Source organism: Peromyscus maniculatus, chromosome 5 (genome assembly GCF_049852395.1).
Source record: "Peromyscus maniculatus bairdii isolate BWxNUB_F1_BW_parent chromosome 5, HU_Pman_BW_mat_3.1, whole genome shotgun sequence".
In the NCBI taxonomy this organism is placed as follows: domain Eukaryota; kingdom Metazoa; phylum Chordata; class Mammalia; order Rodentia; family Cricetidae; genus Peromyscus; species Peromyscus maniculatus.
The window spans coordinates 86,414,000-86,436,921 of record NC_134856.1 but is presented as its reverse complement, the minus strand read 5'-3'; the positions used below and the strand labels follow the sequence as shown (position 1 = coordinate 86,436,921).

Genomic DNA, 22,922 nt, shown 5'->3' with positions numbered 1-22,922 from the left:
AAAGAAGGCCACACAATGCTCTGACCCCACTGAAGGACAAAAGAACCATGAAAACACGTAAACCGCCAGGCTACATCTGCTGCACAAGAAAGTGACCTGGGGTAAGGTTCCCTAGTTTGTGAGACGACCGACTGACAAGCATGTAGTCCAGCTCACGGCTGCAGTACTGGAGCTGTCAAAACTGAAAGTATGGCGCTGTCTAGGAACAGTGTTCATAGCTTTAGATCGGATTACCTACACTAGAATAACGAGAAGAGAGAAAGCAGTACAGGTCCATCCCAAGACACTAATCCCTGGTACAATATGTCTCCCTTCCAGTCAGTGGTGTGTGAGAATTAGAATCTTTTTCCAGTGTGAACTAAAAATATTACATTAATCTCATATACTTTATTCATTGATTTCTTTCTAACAAAAGACCTTCTAAAGATACTTAAAGAATGATCTGGCTTCTTAAGGAGTCAAATATTAACTAGAAATGATCATTTTAATTACCTAAAAGTGGTCAATCAGCCATGCACTGAAAAGACTTCAAACTGATTTAATGCATTAAAATAACTAATAACATTGTTGTAAAGACTTTTATAAATTTAAAGTGTCAAATAAATGGCCTGTAATCAGAATAATGATTACCCTATAAAGTAATTTAATAGCCACAAAGTGACCATAATGAAGCTCTAACATTTTATCCCCAGGACCAAGGACAGGGATGCTATGTATAGATAAAATTGTAAAGTGAAGAGAAATCGGTGCCACCGTGCTGACACTTTTAGAAGGTAAAAGAACCTCTAAGGTCAAAGTCCCAACAAAACAAAATAAAAACCAAATTCATGCGAAACCAAGAAGATGGTCTGGAATTTAATGTATGATGTGTGTGTGTGCATGTGTGTATGTGTGTGTACACCTTAGCACACTCACACACATATAGAGGCCAAAGGACAGTGTTGGCCATCTGACTTTGAGACAGGGTCTCTCCAGTGAACCTGGAGCTCATCAACACATCTGGACTGGCTGACCAGAGTGTCCCTGGGATATACCTCCCTTTGCCTTCCCAGTCCTAAGATAACAGGGGCACTCTGCATCAGCTGTTTACATGAGCACTCAGCATCAAGCTCTTTACATGGGTACTCAGCATCCAAACTTAGGTTCTCACACTGTCACAGCAAATATCTTTTAAGTTAAGAAACAGGTGCATGATTTTGACTATTAATGCCATATACTGTTCAACAGTCATTAGAAAATATTCAACCAGTTGCTTACAAGCACTTTTTTAAAATATAAATTAGGTCTGGAAAATGGATACTCTTTTTTCAAATTTTTGCTTCCTAGTTTTCAATACACAGAGCACTGTAAAAAAAAAAATAAGAATGCACGTGAGGTGGGGTTATTTTTTTGTTTTGGGTAGATTTTCTTTTTCCAGTAAAACCCAAAATTTGTATCTTGAGGAGATCAGAACAACAACAACAAAAGTATGGTCAAAAATGTTAAGCATGCATTAAATGTTGCACATCGCTCTCTTAAGAAGCAGGAAGCTGCAGCGTCTAGTGAATTAAGCAACAGAAAATGTCAAGAGCAATGAAAATGACTCCCAGGCAGATCCTAATGGCTTAGCTGGTTTCTCCAGCTATAAAAATCAGGACACTCTTACCGCTGTTTGTGTTAGGTAATTAACAGCTGCAAAGTATACTAAAAGGAGAAACTGCTAAATAAATAATGACTGCCACGGAATCTCAACCATAATGTGCTAAATAATAAAGAGGAAACACCGGCTTCTAACATCACCATTTCTGTCTCGCAGTTAATGCAGAGTCTCGTTAGTGTGGCTCAGCACACATAGAAGATACATGAGTGATGAGAAGCCACAGGAGTGATCTTGTGGCTCCAACATCAACTGATCTAAGTCTACAAGTAGCAACAAAAATCAAAGGTGTCCCCTCTGTAACTGTAAGTATCACCATTTTGCCCATGACTTCGATTGCTTCCAAGCAGAAACCATTCACTAGGAATCCACAAAGCGAAACCCATTCTCAGAATTCCACTTAATTCAGATGGATTTGGGCACCTAAACTACAGCAATGTTTACATTACGATCTGGAAAACAATGACACAATGACATCTAAGATGACTGCTTCATATCTTACAATCTATTTAACTGTAGTGTTTATGAGGCTATAAACTAACCTGAGAACTTGGTATGCGATTTTCAGACTTGCTTCCACAGGAAATAAGGATCACATGATATTAGTACCAAGTCTAGCCCTTTTTTCCACACCTTCTTTCCCAATAGTGTATTGGTTTGAATTAGAATGTCCCTAATGAACCCCAGCTCCTGGAATTATTTGGGAAGGATTAGGAGGTGTGGCCTTGTTAGAGGTGTGGCACGGGGAGCAAGCTTTGAGGTTTCAGAAGACTCTTGCCATTGCCACTGTTTCCTCGCGAATGCAGGTCAAGATGTGAACTCTCAGCAGGTCGTGATGCAGCCTTTGCTCCACCATCATGGACTCTAACCCTCTGAAGTCATAAGCTCAATTAAATGCTTCCTTTGTGTAAGTTGCCTTGGTCATGGGGTTGTATCAAAATAGAAAAGCAACTAAGACAAATAGTGACAGGAACATGTCATAAGATATAAATGATGCATTGCTGTGAGATGGTCAAATTGCTCTGATTGGTCAATAAATAAAACACTGATTGGCCAGTGGCTAGGCAGGAAGTATAGGCAGGACTAACAGAGAGGAGAAAAGAAAGAACAGTAAGGTGGAGAGAGTCACTGCCAGCCGCCACCATGACAAGCAGCATGTGAAGACGCCAGTAAGCCACGAGCCACGTGGCAAGGTATAGATATGGAAATGGATTAATTTAAGCTATAAGAACAGTTAGCAAGAAGCCTGCCACGGCCATACAGTTTGTAAGTAATATAAGTCTCTGTGTTTACTTCGTTGAGTCTGAGTGGCTGTGGGACTGGTGGGTGACAAAGATTTGTCCTGACTGTTGGCAAGGCAGGAAAACTCTAGCTACAATGCATATACCAGGAGACCTAGAAGTCTCTTATAATCTTATCTGTTCTTATTGTGTTGCATATGCATCAAACATCTGAGTTCTGTCATTATGTTATGAAAAGATTGGAAATCCTTAGAGATTAAATCCACTCTAATTATTTCTAATTTAAAATGCAATGCATGGAAGACACAATGTTGTACCTAAATCTCAAAAGTTCTATTCACAAAATATATTACACTGCGAATTTTCTGCATATTCTAAAATAAACTATCTGTAAAGAACAGTTTCAACATCATTGAAGAAAAAAGCTTAAGTGTATTTGGAGAGAGAAACCATCAGTTAGTATTTTGAGGAAAAATTAAACATCTACAAAAGAAAACAAAATGAAGGGTATTGCCCACATTAAAATGCAAATATATCATTTTATTCTCATAATGACCAAGACCTCAAATACCATTTTTAGTGACTCATATTAATTTAATTGCAACATTAGCTTTTATAATCATAGATGTAAAAAGACCAGTGTGTTCCAAACATAATTATCTCGCCAGCATCTCATTTCATGAAATTATTAGTTAAGATGAGCGCCTCGGAATGAATTTGTATTTGATTAGTTTCACTTATTTAAGAACACTGAATAATTTAAGATCTGTTTAAACAGAGGGTAACAAGAGGGGCATTTATGAGAGTGCTGAATCTTCCTGTACCCCATCCTCTGGAGAGGACCCCCAAGTACTCCTAGACAGCAGCTTATTGTACCTACCTTCTAGGTGGAGCCATAACAACCGCCCCTTCACACTGACCACAGAGGCCACACACAGCTCTGCTGGATTCCTGGGGTTCACAGCTTCCAGCTTCATGTTCTTTGAAAAGCCCCGATTGAATGCTGCCTGAAAGAAAAAGAAAGCAGGCCTGAGCCAGCGGCTCTCAGAGGAGAATAGTGAGGGACTACAGAACTGGCCAGTGAAGACAGTAGCCACAATTGCATCTTACTGCTGAGACAGACAGGCTTGCTTTCCCCATGAGCGAAGGGTCATGCATTCTTTATTGCATAGCATAGGTCAGGATCAGAACTGTGCTTAGCACACACACACTGGACACCTGAGACATCTTGCTAAAATGAATGAGGCTATGGACACATTCTTTCTCGAATAGTTTGAACTTCAATTCTATGAGCTTTCTAAAACACATCATTTTTCTACTCTTCTACATTCCTTGCTAAAATCATACCTAGGGTGTTTTACAAGGCAGATGGAGTATCCATCTGGTATCATTTTCTTTTAAAGGACATTTAAAGAATGCCCTTTAGCTTATAGCACAGGCCTGTTGGTGACAAATTCCTTAGTTTTCATTTATCTGAAATCGTCTTTATTTTCTTATTACTTTTATTTGTCTTTACTTTTCTAATTAACTTTAAATTTTTTATGTATATGTAGTAGGGGCTGGGAGATACAGACAGATAGCTCAGTCAGTAAGGTACTTGTCATGTGAGCAAGAGGACCCAAGTTCAACCCCCAGAACCTATGTTTAAAAAAATGCAAGGTGTGGTGGCCCTTACTTGCAATCCCAGCTCTGGGGAAGGAGACAGACAGATCCCTGGGGCAGCTAGCCAGCCAGCCTGGCCCCCTTGGAGAGCTTCAGGCCAACAGAGGCTTTATATCAAAAAAATGTGGACCATAGCTGAGGAATGACACCTGACATTGTCCACAGACCTGTACACACACACACACACACACACACACACACACACACACACACACACACACACACGAAATACATATAGTAAAATTCACTGCTTAGGGTGTTCTGGTTGATCTACAAAGATAAAGCTTTTGGACAAATGCACACAACCATATTCGCCCACAACTACAGTCATGGTGCAAAACAGCCCTCTCACCACCTCCTCCGAACAACCTCGCACTAGCCCTGTGTACCCAGTCCTTGACGCCAAGTTCCTAGTGGCCATCATGAATCAGGCTTTTGTTTCTGTAATTGCATGTATTTATTTTATATTATCACATACATAGAGTCACATTCTATGAAACCTTTTGAGTCTGTCTTCCTTCACTTAGTTGATGGTTAATTTTAAAAGTCAAATTGCCACAGCCTAGAATGAACTGGGAAGAGAGTCTTCGTGAGAAATAACTCAGATCATGTTGGCCTGAGAGCGTGTAGGGTGAGTGAGGAACTGTCTTGATTGTTGGTTGAGAGGGAAGACCTATTCTAAATGTGAATGGCAACATTTCGCGGGCTGGGTCATAAACCGTAGACAAGGGCAACACATAAAAACATGGGGAGGGGGTTGTTTTTCTTGGTGCTGTACATGTTAAGTGACCAGCTTCAAGCCCCTGCCTTGTCTTCTCTGGTCCCATGGACTATAAGCTGGCATCTTTCTCCTAAGTAGCTTTGGTCAAAATATTTCATTGAAGCAACAGAAATGAAACCAGCACGCTTGGTAAAATGCATTTGAGGATCATTCCTGCAAGGATCATGCATAGTTTGTTCTATGTTATGGCTGAGTAGTTAATGTATACATGTTACAATTTATCAATCCATTTGTTGGTTAAGGGACATTGAACCATTTTCAAAACTTAGTTATTGGAAATGAAGCTGCTACAACCCTGCAGGCACATACACATTTTTGTATGGTCAGAAGAAGTACATGAAACCATTCAGGTTACCTTAACAAAATGCCACAGACTAAGTGGCTTAAACAACCAAATTAGTTATCTCAAAGTCCTAGAAGCTGAGACTGCAACATCAATCTTTCACCCGGTTGGCTCCAGCTGAGGTCTCCTTCTGTGACTTACAGATGGCTGTGTTCTCCCATGGTCATCTCTCTATGTGTATTTGGGTCCTGACTTACTCTCTCAATAAGAACACAGGTCACACAGGATTAGGACTTCATCTTATCATAGTTATTTCTTTAGACATCGTCACTCCAAACATCATCACATTTTGAGGGTTTCAGATATGATGATATGAATGGGGTAGACGAAGTTCAACCCTTCACAATAAATTTACACTTCTCTAGAAACAGAATTGTGGGGTGATATAAAAAACAGGCGTTAAACCTTTTATGGTATTTGGTTTGCAAAGTGGTCTCCTCACTTCTGCATTCCCACAAGTGTCCTAGTGGCTATAACTCCCCAGGAGCATTGGCATGGCTGTGTTCCCAAATTCAGCCTTTCTAATAGTTACCTAGTTGCTGTGGGATGACCCTTCAGTATGCTGTGAATACGTATTCCTCTCATTGGTTAATAATAAAGCTGTTTGGCCTATGGGAAGGCAGGACAAGGTTAGGCGGAACAATCAAACTGAGGACTTGGATGAAGACAGGCGGAAATGCGAGTCTGCTGCCCAAGTAGTAAGATGTCAGAGGACCAGTAAAGCCATGGCCGTGTGGCAATACATAGATGAATAGAAATGGGTTGATTTAAATGTAAGAGCTAATTAATAAAAAGCCTGAGCTATTGACCAAGGATTTATAATTAATAGAATCTCCGTGTGGTGATTTGGGAAGGTGCTGCTGGATATTTGGGAACAGGCATTGGGGACAGAAAACTCCACCTCCATTTACACCTAGTTGTCTTTGTTTGGTTTATGTGGCTGTGACAAAACATCCTGGCAAAAAAGTGACTAGGAGAGAAAGCATTTGTTTTAACTCAATTCCAGCACATGGCCTATCATATCTGGGAAGTAAAGGCAGCAACAGCTTGAAACAGCTGGTTACATTATGTCCACAGTTAGAGCAAAGGGAACAAACACATGAGTGTTTATTACTCTGCTTACTTTCTCTGCTCAGTCCAGGACCCAAACCCTGAGAATGACACTGTCCACAGTGGGCTGCCAAACCCAGTGAACGACTCTGTCCACAGTGGGCTATCATACCCAGTGAATGACACTGTCCACAGTAGGCTGCCAAACCCAGTGAACGACACTGTCCACAGTGGGCTATCATACCCAGTGAACAACACTGTCCACAGTGGGCTGTCATACCCAGGGAAAGACACTGTCCACAGTGGGCTGTCAGACCCAGGGAAAGACACTGTCCACAGTGGGCTGTCAGACCCAGGGAAAGACACTGTCCACAGTGAGCTGGGTCTCCCCATATCAGTTAAGGCAATCAAGATAATCTCCCATGAGCCAACCGATAAAGAAAACCCATCTCTGAGACTCTCTTCCCAGGCGATTCTCGATTGTGTCAAGGTGACAGTCAAAACTAACCATCACACTGGAGAAGCATCATCGTGCTTCTGACTTTCACAAGCCCTGCTTACTAAGCAGTAGCTTCTCGTTTCTTTGTCTTTCATACGCTAGGGGAGGTCTCTGTTTTCACCTTCCTTCAGTCACTCCTAGGTCTCCAATCTCACAGGAGACCACTCCTTAAGATTCATCTGTCTTTTTCATTCTCCCTTGACATTTTTTCTTTCCTCTCTGTTCTGTGCCTCCTGTAATTTCTACATTCAAGGTCAGTAACTCTAATTTCCATTCTGCTATTAAACTGAAGAATTCCTTTAATTCAGACATCTTTCTCAATTCTAGAGCTTCTAGCTTTGACAGCTTTTATTTCCTATCCTTACATGCTTAACAAGGATACTTTTCTTTACATCTACTGTTATCAAATTCCAGGGTGTATCAGAAACACATAGAAAATTAAAGAATCATCATTTCCAATAAGCCCCTAGGGGGCGCTAAAGCTGCTGGTGTGGGTATCACATAGGAAGACCACACTTCCATCCCTGAGTTTTCAGTACAATAGGGGATGTGCAATACTTGTCTGCTAATCCCAGCATCGGAATCATGGTGGGTTTTTCTTTTCTTTTCTTTTTCTTTTTCTTCCTTCTCAGAAGGAATACATTTTCCCCAGATTTTGTATGCCTTAGTTGAAACATGCATGTTCTAAATGCGATGACACAGAAATTCTGGATTGCGCTATATTCCCACAAGGCTATGTATGGGCTTTTTGCTTCTGTTTCTGTTCTCAGTTTTAGCAAACCATCTTCTCGACTGAATTCATACCACAAACTCTGTCTCCTTAGAAGCAATTTAAATGCCCACTCTGTTCTTCTCTCCTCACCTGGGCTAACTGGAGACCTTCTGGGACATGGAGGATTCAAGAGTTCCCCAATGATGCAGGTGACATTTAATGAACAGGATTCTGAGCTTTGGCTCCCTGGTTCTCCACTGTCTGAAATTTTATCTTACTCTCTAGCATCTGTGTTTGCCTGGACTCTGGAGTCTGACTTATCAGGGCAGAAAGACCAAGTTTCACACCACTCCTTAATGTCTTACATGCTGTCAGCCTACGCTATCTTCACACTGTGAATACAGAAATATGAAGACTGTTCATGGTCCTTCCTTCCAACTGCTTGCTCCGCTCCACAACATGTCAGGTTGTTTTTATTCATGCTCCACAACTTTGAAGTGAGTGTTTTTGATACTAGGTCTGGAGTTAAATAGCTATTTCAGAAAGATCAATTCTGTATGAGTTTTCTCAGTGCTACGAGCAAACTTCTCTCCAAATATTACTCTCAAATAAATCTGACTTTCGCCAAACAGTAGCTACTATAAATTGCAATCAAATATGCTAGAGTACTATAAAAACATATCTACTCTGAAATATATAAACTCATCTAAACAGATTTCTAGAACCAATAAAAGACTGTATCGTTATGTGACTCTTATGGGGATAGATATCAGAGTCATTTAGATTTAAGTGTCTTTTCATAAAAGCAGTTGAAAAGGCAATTGTATCCTTATGTAATCAGAACAAAAATTATGTCCTGCATGCTTAAAAAAGTCAATTTCCTCCTTCCCTGTATATTTCTCTGCAAATAAGAGGCAGAGATGTTTACGGTGGACTTTTTTATGGTCCCCCCAACACACAAGTCACCCTCTTTTATTCACACAATTATGTATGAAGCCTCTTTCTGATAGCACAGCTGGATGGCTTCATGGAAAACCTTGAAGTTAAAAAGTATTTTATCTCACTTAATAAGGCAAAGCTACAACCACATAACCTCTTTTCATTTCCTCTCGCTGCTTGAGGGTAATTTATAAAAGATCAATAGCAAAACTGTTACCTCTGAGTTTCCTTTACTAAGCATTTGGCTATGTCAATCCATCCTAGAACCAACTCTGATTGTTAAAACGTCCCCAAGGGAAATGTCTTCCACACATCCAGTTCCACAGCTCTCCTCTAGTACACATGAGATGCGTGATTAAAAAATGAATTCGTAATAAGCATTCCATTAAAGAGCACTCGTAGCAAGCTAACAGATTCAGCAGAGTGCCACTATGCAATGCATAAGCCAGCAGGCAGACAACACTCCTGTCTATTAAATAAATGGGGAGCCAGAAACAAAAGCACTCCTAATGAATACACCAGCAAATTCATTAAGCCAGATTGCATCTTGGTGACTGAATCCTGGAAGCTCCAAAGACAACCTGGCATGTGGTTAATTGCTCCTGAATGAAATGCCATGCAGACACTACTGGATAAAAGGAAATTTTCAGAGGGCTGGTGAGATGGCTCAGTAGGTAAAGTGTTTGCCATTTGAGCATAAGGACCTGAGTTCAGATCCCCAACATCCATGGAAAAAGCCATGGGTGGCAGCTGGTGTAATGCCAGCAGTGGAAGGGGAGGGGAAGAAAGATCCTGGGCCTCACTGGTCGGTCAGTCTAACAGAAACCAGTGGGCTCCAGGTTCCAAGAGAGACACTGCTTAAGATAGATAGGTAGGTAGGTAGGTAGGTAGGTAGGTAGGTAGGTAGGTAGGTAGATAGATAGATAGATAGATAGATAGATAGATAGATAGATAGATAGATAGATAGATAGATAGATAGATAGATGATAGATAGATAGAGATGATAGATAGATAGATGATAGATAGATAGATAGATAGATAGATAGATAGATAGATAGATAGATAGATAGATAGATAGATAGATGTGGGGATTGAATGAAGCAGGCACCTAACATTAACCTCTAGGACCCTCCTACCCCCAATCTCTCTCTCTTGTGGAATTATGCTGCCATGGGAGAAACACACTCTAAAAATGGAACAAGGAGTGATGTGAAAATTTTCTTTCCAAAGCTAGAATCAAGGGAAGGAGTGTTTCTCTCATGAGGTAGAAAGCCCAATCTTGAACGGGGTTTGAGGCATCATGGGCTATTTCCCCAGCCCTCCGTGAAAGGCAGGCCAGTAGATTCTGAGAGAGTGACATCAACACAGTATAAAGTCATGTGTCACTAGACTTGACAAGCCTCAAGGGGTCCTGGAACATAGCCATGCCTGTCTCCATCACACAGTTTAAAATACATACACACACCCCCATAGTGCTATGCTGCTACAGAGAAACTGCTCCTATAGGTTAATATCATTAACTGAAAGGTCAGATAGTCAAATGAGTCCTTATTTCGAATCCTGCTGCTGATGTTGCTCTGTATTTAGGAGCACACATGACCTCAGTCATCAAATTGCTTCATGTTTCATCATCTCAATTTGACTTATGCACAGCCAAGCTTCTCTGAAGCCAATGCCTTCCCTTCTTGCCCTTTGAATTCTGTTGTCCCTGTGGCACAGACTTCCGTGTGGGTGGACAGTCAGTCAATAAGTCTGGGATCACAGGGTCAGAGCAAGCCTTTGATTTGCAAATGCTACGCAGGGTGGGAGCTGCAGGTCAGAAGTAAAAGGGGTGTGTCATTTCTTTCTTAGCATAGGGGATTTACTTCCCTAACTACAAATATGTTGAACACACATGGCGATACTCACTTCATTTTTAAAACAGAGGAAACAGCTCAGATCCCTTGCCATAGTCTCCATGGTTGAAGAAACTTAAAGGACCAATTTTGCCAACTACTTCACCAAACTTTACCACCTCTTGCTACTGAGTAAGTTTATTTATTTATTTCCAGTTTATGTCACTAAAATACTCCTGCAATGACAAAAATCTAACAGTTTCAAGTAAGAATTTCCCAAAGCTGCTCAGCTGGTGTCTTACTAGTAATGAAAGCACTTCCTAAAATGTTTTCTGTCTATCTATCATCTATCTATCTATCTATCTATCTATCTATCTATCTATCTATCTATCTATCTATCTACCGATTGAAAACAAAGTATCTTGTAGCCTGGGCTAGCCTTGAACTCACTATGGAGTAGAGAATGGCTTTGAACGTCTATTCTTCCTGCTTTTACCTATAAAGTGCTGCGATTACAGGCATTCACTACCACACCTGGTTTATGCAGTGCTGGGAATTGACTCACTCACTCTAGGCAAGCATTCTACAAACTAAACTCCATTCCCAGCCCAGGATTACACCCTTTGATAAACCTCAGGAGCAAAGCATCTCTGATCCTTGACTCTTCTAAAAGTGGAAACTAAATTCCAGCATGTTCAAGCCAGCTCCTGTGCAGTTGTTAGTCAGTTTACCAGAGCAGCCTGGCCTCATCCACACAACATGAAATGAAACTTGTTTGGAAACCTGTGATGGTTCCACGGTCCTGCTGTGCAAGGCCGTCCTCCACATCTGATCACCGAACAGGGGAAAAAACAACTCAAGCAGTGTACACGGCATTGCATCTACAACTTCAAATGGGAACCAATGGGAAGTGTCTTACATTTCTGAAGCAGAAGGGTGGTGCTTCTTCTGCCCCGTGCTGCTTGTGATAATCTGCCCAGTCAAAGTCCTGGCCCGAGTAACCTGTGAGGAAGGAAACACACAAGGCCTTAGCCAAGCTGGATTCGTGTCAAAGATCGGCCTGGATCGGGTATCTTAGGAAAACTTAAGTTTAGAAGCCAAGAGTGGAGTCTGTGAGAGCCTCACGGCTCTTGAGTTTCCTGGATCACATGAAACATTTGAGAAAGCGGAAAGTGTTCAATACAGGTAAGGGAGGTGTGTTATCTATCAGACGCTTACCTGGGACCTGACCCCTGGGCGAAGGAAGTTGGTAGCAACCATCTGCCTTAGACAGACCCTTGACGATGGGGAGATTTGCTGCTCAGAACAGCAGAGAGAGAATCTGACAGAGAGAGGGGGTGAGAGCAAGAGACAGGGGGGTGGGTGGGTGGGGGATGGGGGGTGGGGTGGGGCACTTGTGCCAAAACTATGCTTCAGAAGTCTCTTAAGGACTTATTTGGGGAATTTGAACTGGCAGAGAGGGCAGGCACTAGGTGAAGTTACCAGTGATACTGCTGTCATCGAGGCTGGGTGTACTTTTGCCTGCCCATTCTTCCTAATCAAAGGAAACAAATACAGACACCCTCTCCCCTTCCTTTCAAGACCATGCGTCAGGGTGACTGCACTGACTATGTGTGTATGAGGTGGGGTGCTCCGCCCAGCTAGGCCTTGCTCATTTAGGATCCAGAGGAGCTCTCATCTTCTCCCAGGCCTTGTCTTGTTTGCCAAGGTGAACACACACACAGACACACAGACACAAATACACACACACACAGACACAAATACACACACACACACACACACACACACACACACACACACACACTACAAAGGAGGGGAAGGAGGACAGGAGAAAGAAGCCACATAAAGGAAGATCTGGGTGATTCAATTAAAGTCAGCACACTTGTTTCTCAAGCCCCTCCCAGAATCCTCTACTTCAAAGCCTCACCGCAGAGAGGCCCTGGACTCTGTTCTGCACCCTCAGCAGGGCAGTACCAAGGCCTCTTACCCTCCTGCTTCCTTCCTTTCTTAGGGGGACTTTGTCACACAAACCTCTGCTTCTCCAGTGGCTCTCGTCTGCGTTTATACTTTAAAACTCTCCTCTGCTCTTCCCCCACCAAACAGGGCTGCGTGTACTAAAAACAAGGGCCCACTGGCTCAGACAAGCTGAGGTGGCTAAAGTCAGCATTTGCTTCCATGTAGACTTGCTTCCCTGTAATTTTGCTACTTCCTTGGTTAATTCTGTTAACCGAATAAAAAACAAAAGTTGGTGGGAGGGCTGGAGAGAGCACTCGGGGTTGTGAGCACTTGCTACTCTTCCTGAGGACCTAAGAGGTTCCCAACACCTATGCCAAGCATCTCAGTCACCCCAGCTCCAGAGGACGCCAGGCCCTTTTCTGGCTTCCAGTCACCACCACACACATGGGACACACTCACAGACATACACATACACAAAGCTACAAATTAAAACTTCATGGGATTATGGTGTGGAAGTAGCTGGAAAATTCAAAAGGGATGAATGGCCAAATGTTTTCATGTCTGTTTGAGTTTGTGTATACTCAGGAAGGAATATGTGTGTGGAGGGCAGAGAACAACATTTACTATTGTTTCTTAATGCCACCTATGTTTGGTTTTGTTTAAAACAGGAGTGCCCAGTGGCCTGGAATTCAACAAGCAGCCTCTGACAGCTGGCCAAAGAGCCCTCGGGGATTTACCTGATTCTGCCTCCATAGCCCTGGGATTACAGACATGTGCCACTCCAGACATGGCTCCTTTCACATGGGTCCTGGAGACTGAACTCTGGTCCTCATGTGTGAGAGACAACCACTTTCCAACGGAGCCATCTCTCCGGTACCAAGTATTTTCTGATAGTCATACAAATGTATGACTTGCATTTGGGTGTTCTGTATGGCTCATATCTGTTCAGATCGAATCTTCTGACTCAGAAGTCACCCCTGGTTGTCACATACAGCTGTTTAGCTGGGTTTTCTACAACCAGTTTCGAATGGGCTGCCAAATGTCACCCAGAGGGCCATCTTGGACCTGCATTCAACCCTTCTATGCATCCAGAGTGCAACAGTGTCCACGGGGAAGCCATTTCTAATCTAATAATTTCTAGATATAATCAAGTCTTACTGGGCTTCATCTAAGCAGCAATTAATTATCTTGACCCTAAAACTCACTCATTTACTTGAAAATTGGAATGGCTTAGACTTCTCCTCCCCCTGCTCTTGGGGACTGTTATTCATTCCGTCATTTAAAATTCTTTTCCTTTGGGCTGATAATGAGCTCTTTTTGTAAGGCAGTTTTGAGACAGCTCAGAAAATAACTACTACATAAAAAACAAATTGCCATGGATTGTATAATAGAGACAACAGGGGTCAATTACACTCATTCATCAACCAAGACAGAACAAGAAGTACTGAGGCTTAAGCACAGCCAGGAAAACGTGTTGTAAACCAGGAGGGAGGGAAGAAAACAGCAAAGAGGAGGGGGGGGAAGAGGAAATAAAACGCTTCAAGCTACCACAATTCCTAAGAAGCCACCTAGGGAGACTGTGTGAAGGGCAGCCATTAAAAGTATTTAAGTCTTTATTGCTATTTATTTTGAATGACGACATTCCAAATGGTATGGGTGCAAGAGGGAAGAGGTTGATGACCCATTTTGTGATAAAAAATTAACAGACGTCCAGCAGCTCTACTTGCAGCCATTAAGTATGGTTGTGCAAATGGACAGTGCCTTGGAAAAATTTACAGTATAAAAGAGTTACGCCCTTTGACACAGTTTCATTCCTAGGAACTTATCCCATAAAACGACCCCTCCAACTGAAAAATGGATTATATTTTAGGAAATGTATGGGAAGATTATGAAACTTTAGAGAAGGCAGAAATAACTTTGCATTAACAAAAAATGACATGAGATTTACCCAAGACATCTCTAAGCCCCTAGGATATCATACAGGCATGAAACTGTGTGGTTTGCGGGGAAAAATCATGAAAAAAATAATTGTTAAGGCTTTGGCTAAAAAGACTAACTGCCAACATATGGAATTACTAGAGTTATGCAAACTATGGAAAGAAGAGAAAAATGTAAGAAAAATAATTGTTTTGAACTTGTGGCAAATGTCTTCAACCTCTTTGTACTTTTTAAAGTTTTCACTCATGATTGTGAAAGGATTTCAGCAATAAAAAAAATTTGTTAGCCTAGCTTCTTTGTTCTAGTATAATACATAGTCAGATTGCGTGTCACATGCGGAGTGACCCCTACCAAAGTCATACTCCTTAGCTTCACCAATCTGGATTTTATCCAAATGCAGAGCCTCTCAGGGAGGCCTCACTTTGGTACAAAGAGGTGAGTCAAGGAGTCCTACCTCAAGGACTGCTCCTTGCCCGAGTCTTAGAACGGAGTTATCAGAAAAGGCAGAGGAGGTACCAATCTAAAACGTCAGCTGTGGTGGAGAGAGGACTCAGCTAGTACAGTGCTTGCTTTATAAGCATGAGGATCTGAGTTCTATCCAGAACCTGTGCTGAGAGGGAGAGAGAGAGAGAGAGAGAGAGAGAGAGAGAGAGAGAGAGAGAGAGAGAGAGAGAGAGAGAGAGAGAGAGAGGAGGAGGAGGAGGAGGAGGAGGAGGAGGAGGAGGAGGAGGAGGAGGAGGAGGAGGAGGAGGAGGAGGAGGAGGAGGCAAGAGGGAGAGGGGAGTGGAGGGCAGGGCAGGGGAGGGGAGGGGAGACAGGGCAAGGCAGGGGAGGGAAGAAAAAGGGAGGGGAGGGGAGGAGAGGCAGGGCAAGGCAGGGGAGGGGAGGGGAGGGAAGTCAGGTGTAGTGATGCATGGTGATGAGTCACAGAACAGAGGAAAGAGACCCAGCTCTTTGAGAGTGTGGGGGATAGGTCCTGCATGAAAATGGATCTGTGAGCCCAAACACCCAGGTGTGAATTGGAATATGGTAACGCTGGGATAGAATAAGCTGGTGAGAACACAATCCTAACGGTACAGTCATAATAGAAAACACATGCAGAGCACTTAGACTTTCCAATATAAGAAGACCATGTGCTGGTGTTTTATACACAAACAGCAACGGAAAACAAAAATGGGAGCCGTGCAAAGTATTGAATATTCATCTACACATCTCAGGACTCTGTCCATGGTCACTGAAAACAGTAGACGGACATTCATCCATCCCATGGGAGTTCTTCTTTCTACTTCTCTTCATGGAATCATTCAGAAAAGCAGAGGAACTCGAGGCAAGAGGCGAGGAACCAGAGCTGGACTGGCATGAAGACTAGCCACAATGCTTCGCTTGCAGAATAGGAATTGGGCTGGGAGGCATTTAGTAAGAGGGCACCGAGGGCCAATTAAAATCCTTCTCTGCGTAAAAGCAAAACCAACATGCTATTGTGAATTATGTTAGGAGACACAGATATCTCTAAAAATAGACTCCAATATCATATAAATATCAAGTGTTGGTAGAAAAAAATAACACTTTAAAAATCTTAAAGAAAGAGTAAGTAAGACAAAAGGATTCTTAAGTTTTTAACAGACGGAAATGTTTTCAATATTAAAGGCAACTCAGGTTCACCTTCTTAACTCTTTTCAATTAAAAGTGACCTCTCTGGTGGAGAATGAATCAGAAGATGAGAAATAAGCTTCTTTGTCCATATCTATTAATCAGGCAGGCAGTTTTGCCTCCAGTGCCAGATGAAGGATATTTTTTTTAACTTAATTACATCACAATGTGCAAAAGTTAAAAAAAAAAATTCAGGTGCCCCCAAACCAAGAGGCTCACACCATGACGTGTGCATGTGTGGTGAGTCCTGGGGATCGAACTCAGATTGCTGAGCCTATACAGCAAGTGTTCTCACTTAACGAGTGAACCATCTGACTAGCCCAGTACATCATTATCTCTGAAACTCTAAATCACATACAGCAAAATGCTAACATCATTTGAATGCATCAATGAGTGTCATCCGTGTGTGTGTGTGTGTGTGTTTGTACATATATACATGCATATACACATACACTTACACACACATGCATATACACAGAGAGAGGTGGGTTGCATGAACCCCGGGCTGATCTCAAACTCATTATGTAGCTAATCATGAGTTTGAACTCCTGATCCTCCTGATTCTGTCCCCCAGGTGCTGGGATTATGTGTTTGCCACCACGCCTGGTTGAATGCCTATATATTATTCTCTACAACACAGCAAATGGTTGACAAAATGGAATTTTTGGAATGACTGAGGACGACTGCCAGTGGCTCACATTCTTTAGGAAAAGAGAATTGGAATTAGGAAGTCACTATTTTGTGCCCCGATAATAATTAAATACACCTCTCCTTCCTAAATTACATTAAACAGTTTATATGTCTATTAAATGGCCTACCTAGAGACTAGCAAAGTGCTAAAATGAGCAGTTTATTTCAGTATTGGCTCCTACATTTTACAACACAAATCTAAAGGCTTAATGTTTTCCACCCAACACAGCCCCCGACCCCCACTCAGTTTGAAATTCTTCCTCTTTGAATTCTACAACTAATCTGTAGTATTATATGCCCAGAAGGTTCATACCCTATGAATCCTATATTCTAGTTTACTTGTTTATGTATCTGTTTAATCACTTTTGGTAGGGCCTACAATACTGTAAGTCCTTTATTGGATTAAACTAACAGGATCAACTCTTTAAGGTTCTATCCTTTGTATAACAGCAAAGCACCGAGGTGGGCGCCACTGAGAAGTTCCTGGCCGTCCTAGCTTAGAAGTCTTGTCTCCAGAGTCTGGAGCAGATATATTTTCCTTTCTCTTTAAAAGAGAGCAGAGTCAAAACAACATGAAAAGAGATCTGTGTTCTTGGCAAGTCTCTCTCCTGTGTGCCCTTCTACCTAAAATCTGTCAGAGAACAGGAAACATCCAGTTGCAAGAAGTATTCAGTTTTCACAAAATCTAAGCACACGGGAAAACCTTTGAAATCTCCTGGGGATATGCATATTATATCTTACACACCTAACTATAAACCCCAATGTTCAAGCTTAAAACAGACTTAAAAAAATCCTTCTTCTTTCATATATTAGTAAAATATGGGATGGTGTTTGAAAACTCCTGTAGCAGGGTTCCCAGTGCTCAGAGTAAGATAAGACATGGATTGAACTACCTCAGAAGGAAACCCCTAAACCACAGGACAAACCTCAGCAGTACCAAGGCCTCTAAATTCACATTCACTTCAATTACCAAAATAAATATAATCTACCCGCATGAGATGAAACCGGAGCCCAATAAACAAAGCCACAACTGTGGTATAACCATCAACATTTGGAAAATTACACCTTCGAACTGTAATTCACCACCTGCTCTGAAGCATAGACCAATTACCCATGCAAAAGTGACAGCCCACTAAATCTGCCAGCCCTGCCCAGGGCCATCCAAATTGACCTGAAGGATGGATTGTGTGGAAATGCCAGGCATGGAACAGCAGCAAAGTGTGCTGTAGTTACGCAGAAAAGCATTCACTTGAGATTATAAGGCTGGGATTTAGACACCCTCTTCGGATTTCAGAAATCTTTTAACATAACAGAACTTGGATTCCCCAGGGGAAAAAATGACTGGGGTTTAAATGAGATAACTTTTAAGATCCATTTCAAATATGAAAACCTTCCACTTGAGTGCTAAAATCCCTCATATAATATGATCTAGGGTTTAAATATAATGGTTAACACATCCTCCTGTGTACTCTTCATAATCTGCAAAATATTTGGAATATTTGGTCTGTATTCCACACCACCACACTCACCTATAATCCCACAGCCAAGACTAAGAGTTTTTGTTTCTCTACAATCATCAAATCCAAGTGCTGCTGTTCTTCTCTTTGCTTTCGATTTTGTGTTTTTGTGAGGTGTGTGTGTGTGTGTGTGTGTGTGTGTGTGTGTGTGTGTTTCTTGGGTTTCTGTTTGTTTCCTTGCTTGCTTATTTGTTGTTTAAAGACAGAAAGAAAAGGCATCAAACTGGATGCTTCGGGAACTGGGGACCATCGGGGAGGAGAAAAGTACGATTAGAATATATTGTATGAAAAAATGTTCTATAAAAACGTCAAGACATAAATAAATAAAATACATATATTTTAAAAAGGCCCCAAGGATCAAGAGCTAAGGGTGGCTTCTGGCCTCCAGATGTACCTGTGTGCATGCACATTGGCATGCACAAACACGCACACACACACACACACACACACACACACACACACACAAAAAAAAAAAACAAACTGTACTTTCCTTAGATGACACACATAATCCTTGTCCATTTTTCTGTAAGTTTCTTTTTTTCTCATTAGATAAGTAAAATTTCTATTTCAGTAAAGCCACCACACGGCCTGCAGACAGCTACAGATCACCACTGGCTCTTTAACTAAAGGTGCTTGCCACTTCGGTGCTTGAAAGGCTTGCCAGTGGGGTTTTCTTTTTAGCAAGTACTAATCACCATAACTCAATATCCTATTAAAAATGATCAGATCCATGAGGAAACATTTTTTTCTTTTTCAAATTCTGCTGAAAGGCATGTTTCACCTTTGAAAGGATTGGTAAAGAAGGATGCGCAAGACAATTTCACCCAAGCGTCAGAAGCATTTGGGTGACAGAAAGAAAAACCTGTAATGGTGGACTGTCAGTAAGGATAAAGACCTTGGAGCTGGACAGGTAGGGCTCAGCAGTTAAAAGAGGTGACATCATTGCAAAGACCAGTGTCTGGCCCCCAGGATCCACACTGGGCAGTGTGCATTCACATGTAAGTCCAGCTCCAGATGATCTGATGTCCTCTTCTGGCCTCAGGTGTACTTGCACACAGGTGAACACACATACATACACACCCACACCCACACACCAATAATCTTAAGACAGAAAATACTTCATTGTGTGTGTGTGTGTGTGTGTGTGTGTGTGTGTGTGTGTGTGTAATCAGTCATTGTAGATTTAAGCGTTCAATTATATTAATGAAAAATAATTTTCTTAGTATCATAAATGTGAGTAGCCAAATAGCTACACGTATTTTCCTAATAAATATTCAAGCTTGTATATAGACATCAACAGTCTCTTTTCAGACATTTCAAAGGACGTGTATTCAAAAATTCTTTAACATGGATGCCCACAAAAGCCTCTGTCACAATGAACTGATCAAATAGTCAAAATCAGCATATACGTGTGTGTCCTTTATTAATTCTAAAATAGATGTGATTACTAAGTAGAGATTTATGAAATCTAACCAAGTAGCATTTCCATTATCTAAGCTCTCTTCTGATGAATGGAGTCCATTCCACATGTTTCAGTGCAGAAGTCAAAAAGAAATGAAGAGGAATCTAGGGGCTTTCAAACTGTGCAAGCGGCCAGTCAGACACGGAAATTCTATAGTGAGAAAGAAATCATAATAACCCCCAATAAACCACCCAGAGTAGAAGCTTGTATATAGACGTGTAAGAGTTTGATAGTCAATTTGGTTCCGTGTGCCACTTAGAGACTACCATGAAGTCCCCGTGACAGTTTTGAAGCATGAGCTTTTCCTCTGGTTCAGGTCACAACAAGAACAAACTTACACAGAAATGCCCAGAGCGCTCACAGACTGAAGCTTTTTCCACCGTCATCAGGGGCAGATGTGGAGACCACTGCTGCTGTCTGTTACTCAAATTCTTGTTTCTCTGGGCATGGCTCATTATATGTACTGTCAGCAATTGAAGTATCCTCATAACAGGATTTTTGAAGACACAGTGACTCAGAAATTTCAAACAGTGACAAGAAAGTTCACTGCTGTGTCATCAGCCCACAGAACTATGCAACTGTAATCTGAAGAGTCAAGAGCTGAAACGGAGATACACAAAAGTACTTCCTCCATAGAGTGGAGTATGGGAGAAAAATGAGGATCAGAGGCCAACAAGGAAAGGATGCCACAGATAAGCCAGGCATGGCACAAGCCAATGACTGCATAGCTCATGAGAGCCAGCTAGCAAGCATGACATCAGAAGTAATCCCATAATCCCTACAGATCTGAAAAGGTTAGCATAAAGCCTCTTTTTATTTAAGGTAGTCTGCTGAAATCTGCCCCATCAAGTTTATTCTTGTCATTTTTCTCTAATTTTCTCTCCTGCTCTTCCCTTTGCATACCCTCTCACAGTCTTATATTTCATTTTGCTTAGTATTTAGTTTATTTTCTTAGTCAAGGTTTCTTGTAGCCCAGGTTGGCCTTAACCTCACTATGTAGCTAAGGATGAGCTTCGATTCCGGGCTTTCCTGCCTCTGCTGTCTGAGTACACCACTATGTAGGGCCTCACTTCTCATTTATGGTTTTCCCCCCTGAGTAAACTTTAGGCAGGTAGCCAACAAAAACCCACATTACAAACAAGGGCATTATAAAGGATATGGCTCTCAGATCTCAGTGTAAAAGTATATTAATGCAACCTGGCCTTGTGTGAATTGTTGTAATGAACTGCACATGAAGTGAATTATGGGATCATATTATAGCATTAAGTAAATTACCATAATGTGTTATTACGTTAAATTTTTGGATCCTAAGAGTATCAGAGCAATGGAGAAAGTACACTAAAGTCTAAAGGAATACACCATTGGCATTTTGTTTTACATATAAAAGGACTTCTCAGACACTTCTGTGTCTTTAACTCAGTCCCTGGGTACCACTGTTGCCTGGATCACTCACTACATAGCATCAGAGAGAAGCAGCTATTCAATAACTAGTGGAGGAAGGGCCTTGCCATTGAGGCTAAAATCCCAACCCATCAACCCCCCAAGGGGTGGAGCTATTGGTGACATCTGTGTCAATCAAACTAAGGAAGAACTCTTTGCTTCCATCATGGTCCAATTCACACTGCAACTTCTCCATGTAAATGTGATGACGTCATTTCAGAGACATGATCATTCCTAAATCAGCAGCCTAGATCATTCCAACCCCACACATTTCATGGGATACAAACCTTTGGGAGGAGTGAGGTTGACTCCATTTTTAAGGCACCACTGTACTGGCAAAATTCCCAAAGAATCTGCATGGCACAGCATGGAGAGTTTGTTAGGTTCGGGTCTTAGGTCATCAATAGTCACTTGGAAAAAATGATTGTTAAAAACCTGAAAGAAAAAAAAATGGAGTCCAAGTTAATTTTTCTGTATTACACATGTAAATCCTGCCACTGTTTCAAAGACACTGAGCATGTCCTATGGAACTGTAATGTAAACCAACATTTCTGTAAAAATTACTAAATTAATCTAGTGGCCAAAGGTAGAATTAGCCATGTGGTCACATACATGGAGAGAGACATAACTAAAATATACAGGAGAGAGAAAAGGAAAACTAAAGACAGAAATATAAAACAAGGGCCTCACATGGAAGAAAAGCAAACAGACAGACAGACATATAGAAAATTAAACTGGGTATTAAAAGGCTGAAATGGCACCCCAGCCTCAACAAAAGACCAAACTCCTCACACCAGATGCTTCATCACCTCTGAGTTCAGCGCTGGGAGACTTCTAGACTCATGAATTACAGCCTTCAAAGTACAACATACTATAGCCAGAGAGGAAGTCATGTATGCAAAACCTGCCTTGACTCCATGTTCCCATCACCACCTGCCACCCATCACCACCAAAATATCAAATGTTCTTTGAGGACAGTGACCTCTTTTATTCATCAAATGATTCACAAAGGCATAGAAAATGTGTTGTACATGAATATACAATGAATATGAGAAAAATGTCAATGATAAAAAATGAACAAGCCAGGTCTGGCGGTGTAAGTCTGTCAGCCTACCTAAGGAGGCCAAGTCAGGGGGTTTAAAAGTTCATAAATTTCCCAACGGTCTGGGCTACAGAGTGAGTTCAAGACCAGCCTGGGCAAGTCAGTGAGACTGCCTCAGAGCAAAATTTAAATCTACAAAGGACTCAGGACACAGCTCAGTGGTAGAGCACTTGCCTAGCACGTGTCAGGTTCTAGATTGGATCTCCAATACCACAAGGAAAAGGAAAAGAAACAAAGCTCCAAGCAGAAGCAAAATCGGATGTCCCATACCCCACAAGCTTGCACATGTATGCAGGCACACATATGCATATCCAGGCACACATATGTACACTTCAGGTGCACACACAGAAAGAGAGAAAGATGCAGTATCTTTCCATTTTTACCAGCTGTGTTTCTGAGCTCCCTCCATTACGAAGAATATTCTAGACAAATCTACTTGAACATTAAGCAGGAGGAGCGACTCCAATCT

The 22,922-nt window shown here is 41.7% G+C and overlaps 1 protein-coding gene and 1 long non-coding RNA gene across 7 annotated transcripts in view; one reads left to right on the top strand and one right to left on the bottom strand.

Moving 5' to 3' along the window:
- Positions 1 to 22,922, bottom strand: part of Sfmbt2 (Scm like with four mbt domains 2) — a 187,508-nt gene that overhangs the window by 51,464 nt on the left and 113,122 nt on the right. For all 6 annotated transcript variants that reach the window (XM_076572824.1, XM_076572822.1, XM_076572819.1 and 3 more), the window contains 3 exons: positions 21,639 to 21,786; positions 11,618 to 11,700; positions 3,758 to 3,884 (listed from right to left, as the gene is read on the bottom strand). In XM_076572824.1, coding sequence (XP_076428939.1) covers positions 3,758 to 3,884; positions 11,618 to 11,700; positions 21,639 to 21,786 — 358 coding nt within the window. The remainder of the gene's footprint in view (positions 1 to 3,757; positions 3,885 to 11,617; positions 11,701 to 21,638; positions 21,787 to 22,922) is intronic.
- LOC121829537 (uncharacterized) lies at positions 7,842 to 14,882 on the top strand. The gene is made up of 2 exons (XR_006072456.2): positions 7,842 to 10,890; positions 13,323 to 14,882. It is a non-coding gene; the product is annotated as an uncharacterized LOC121829537 (long non-coding RNA).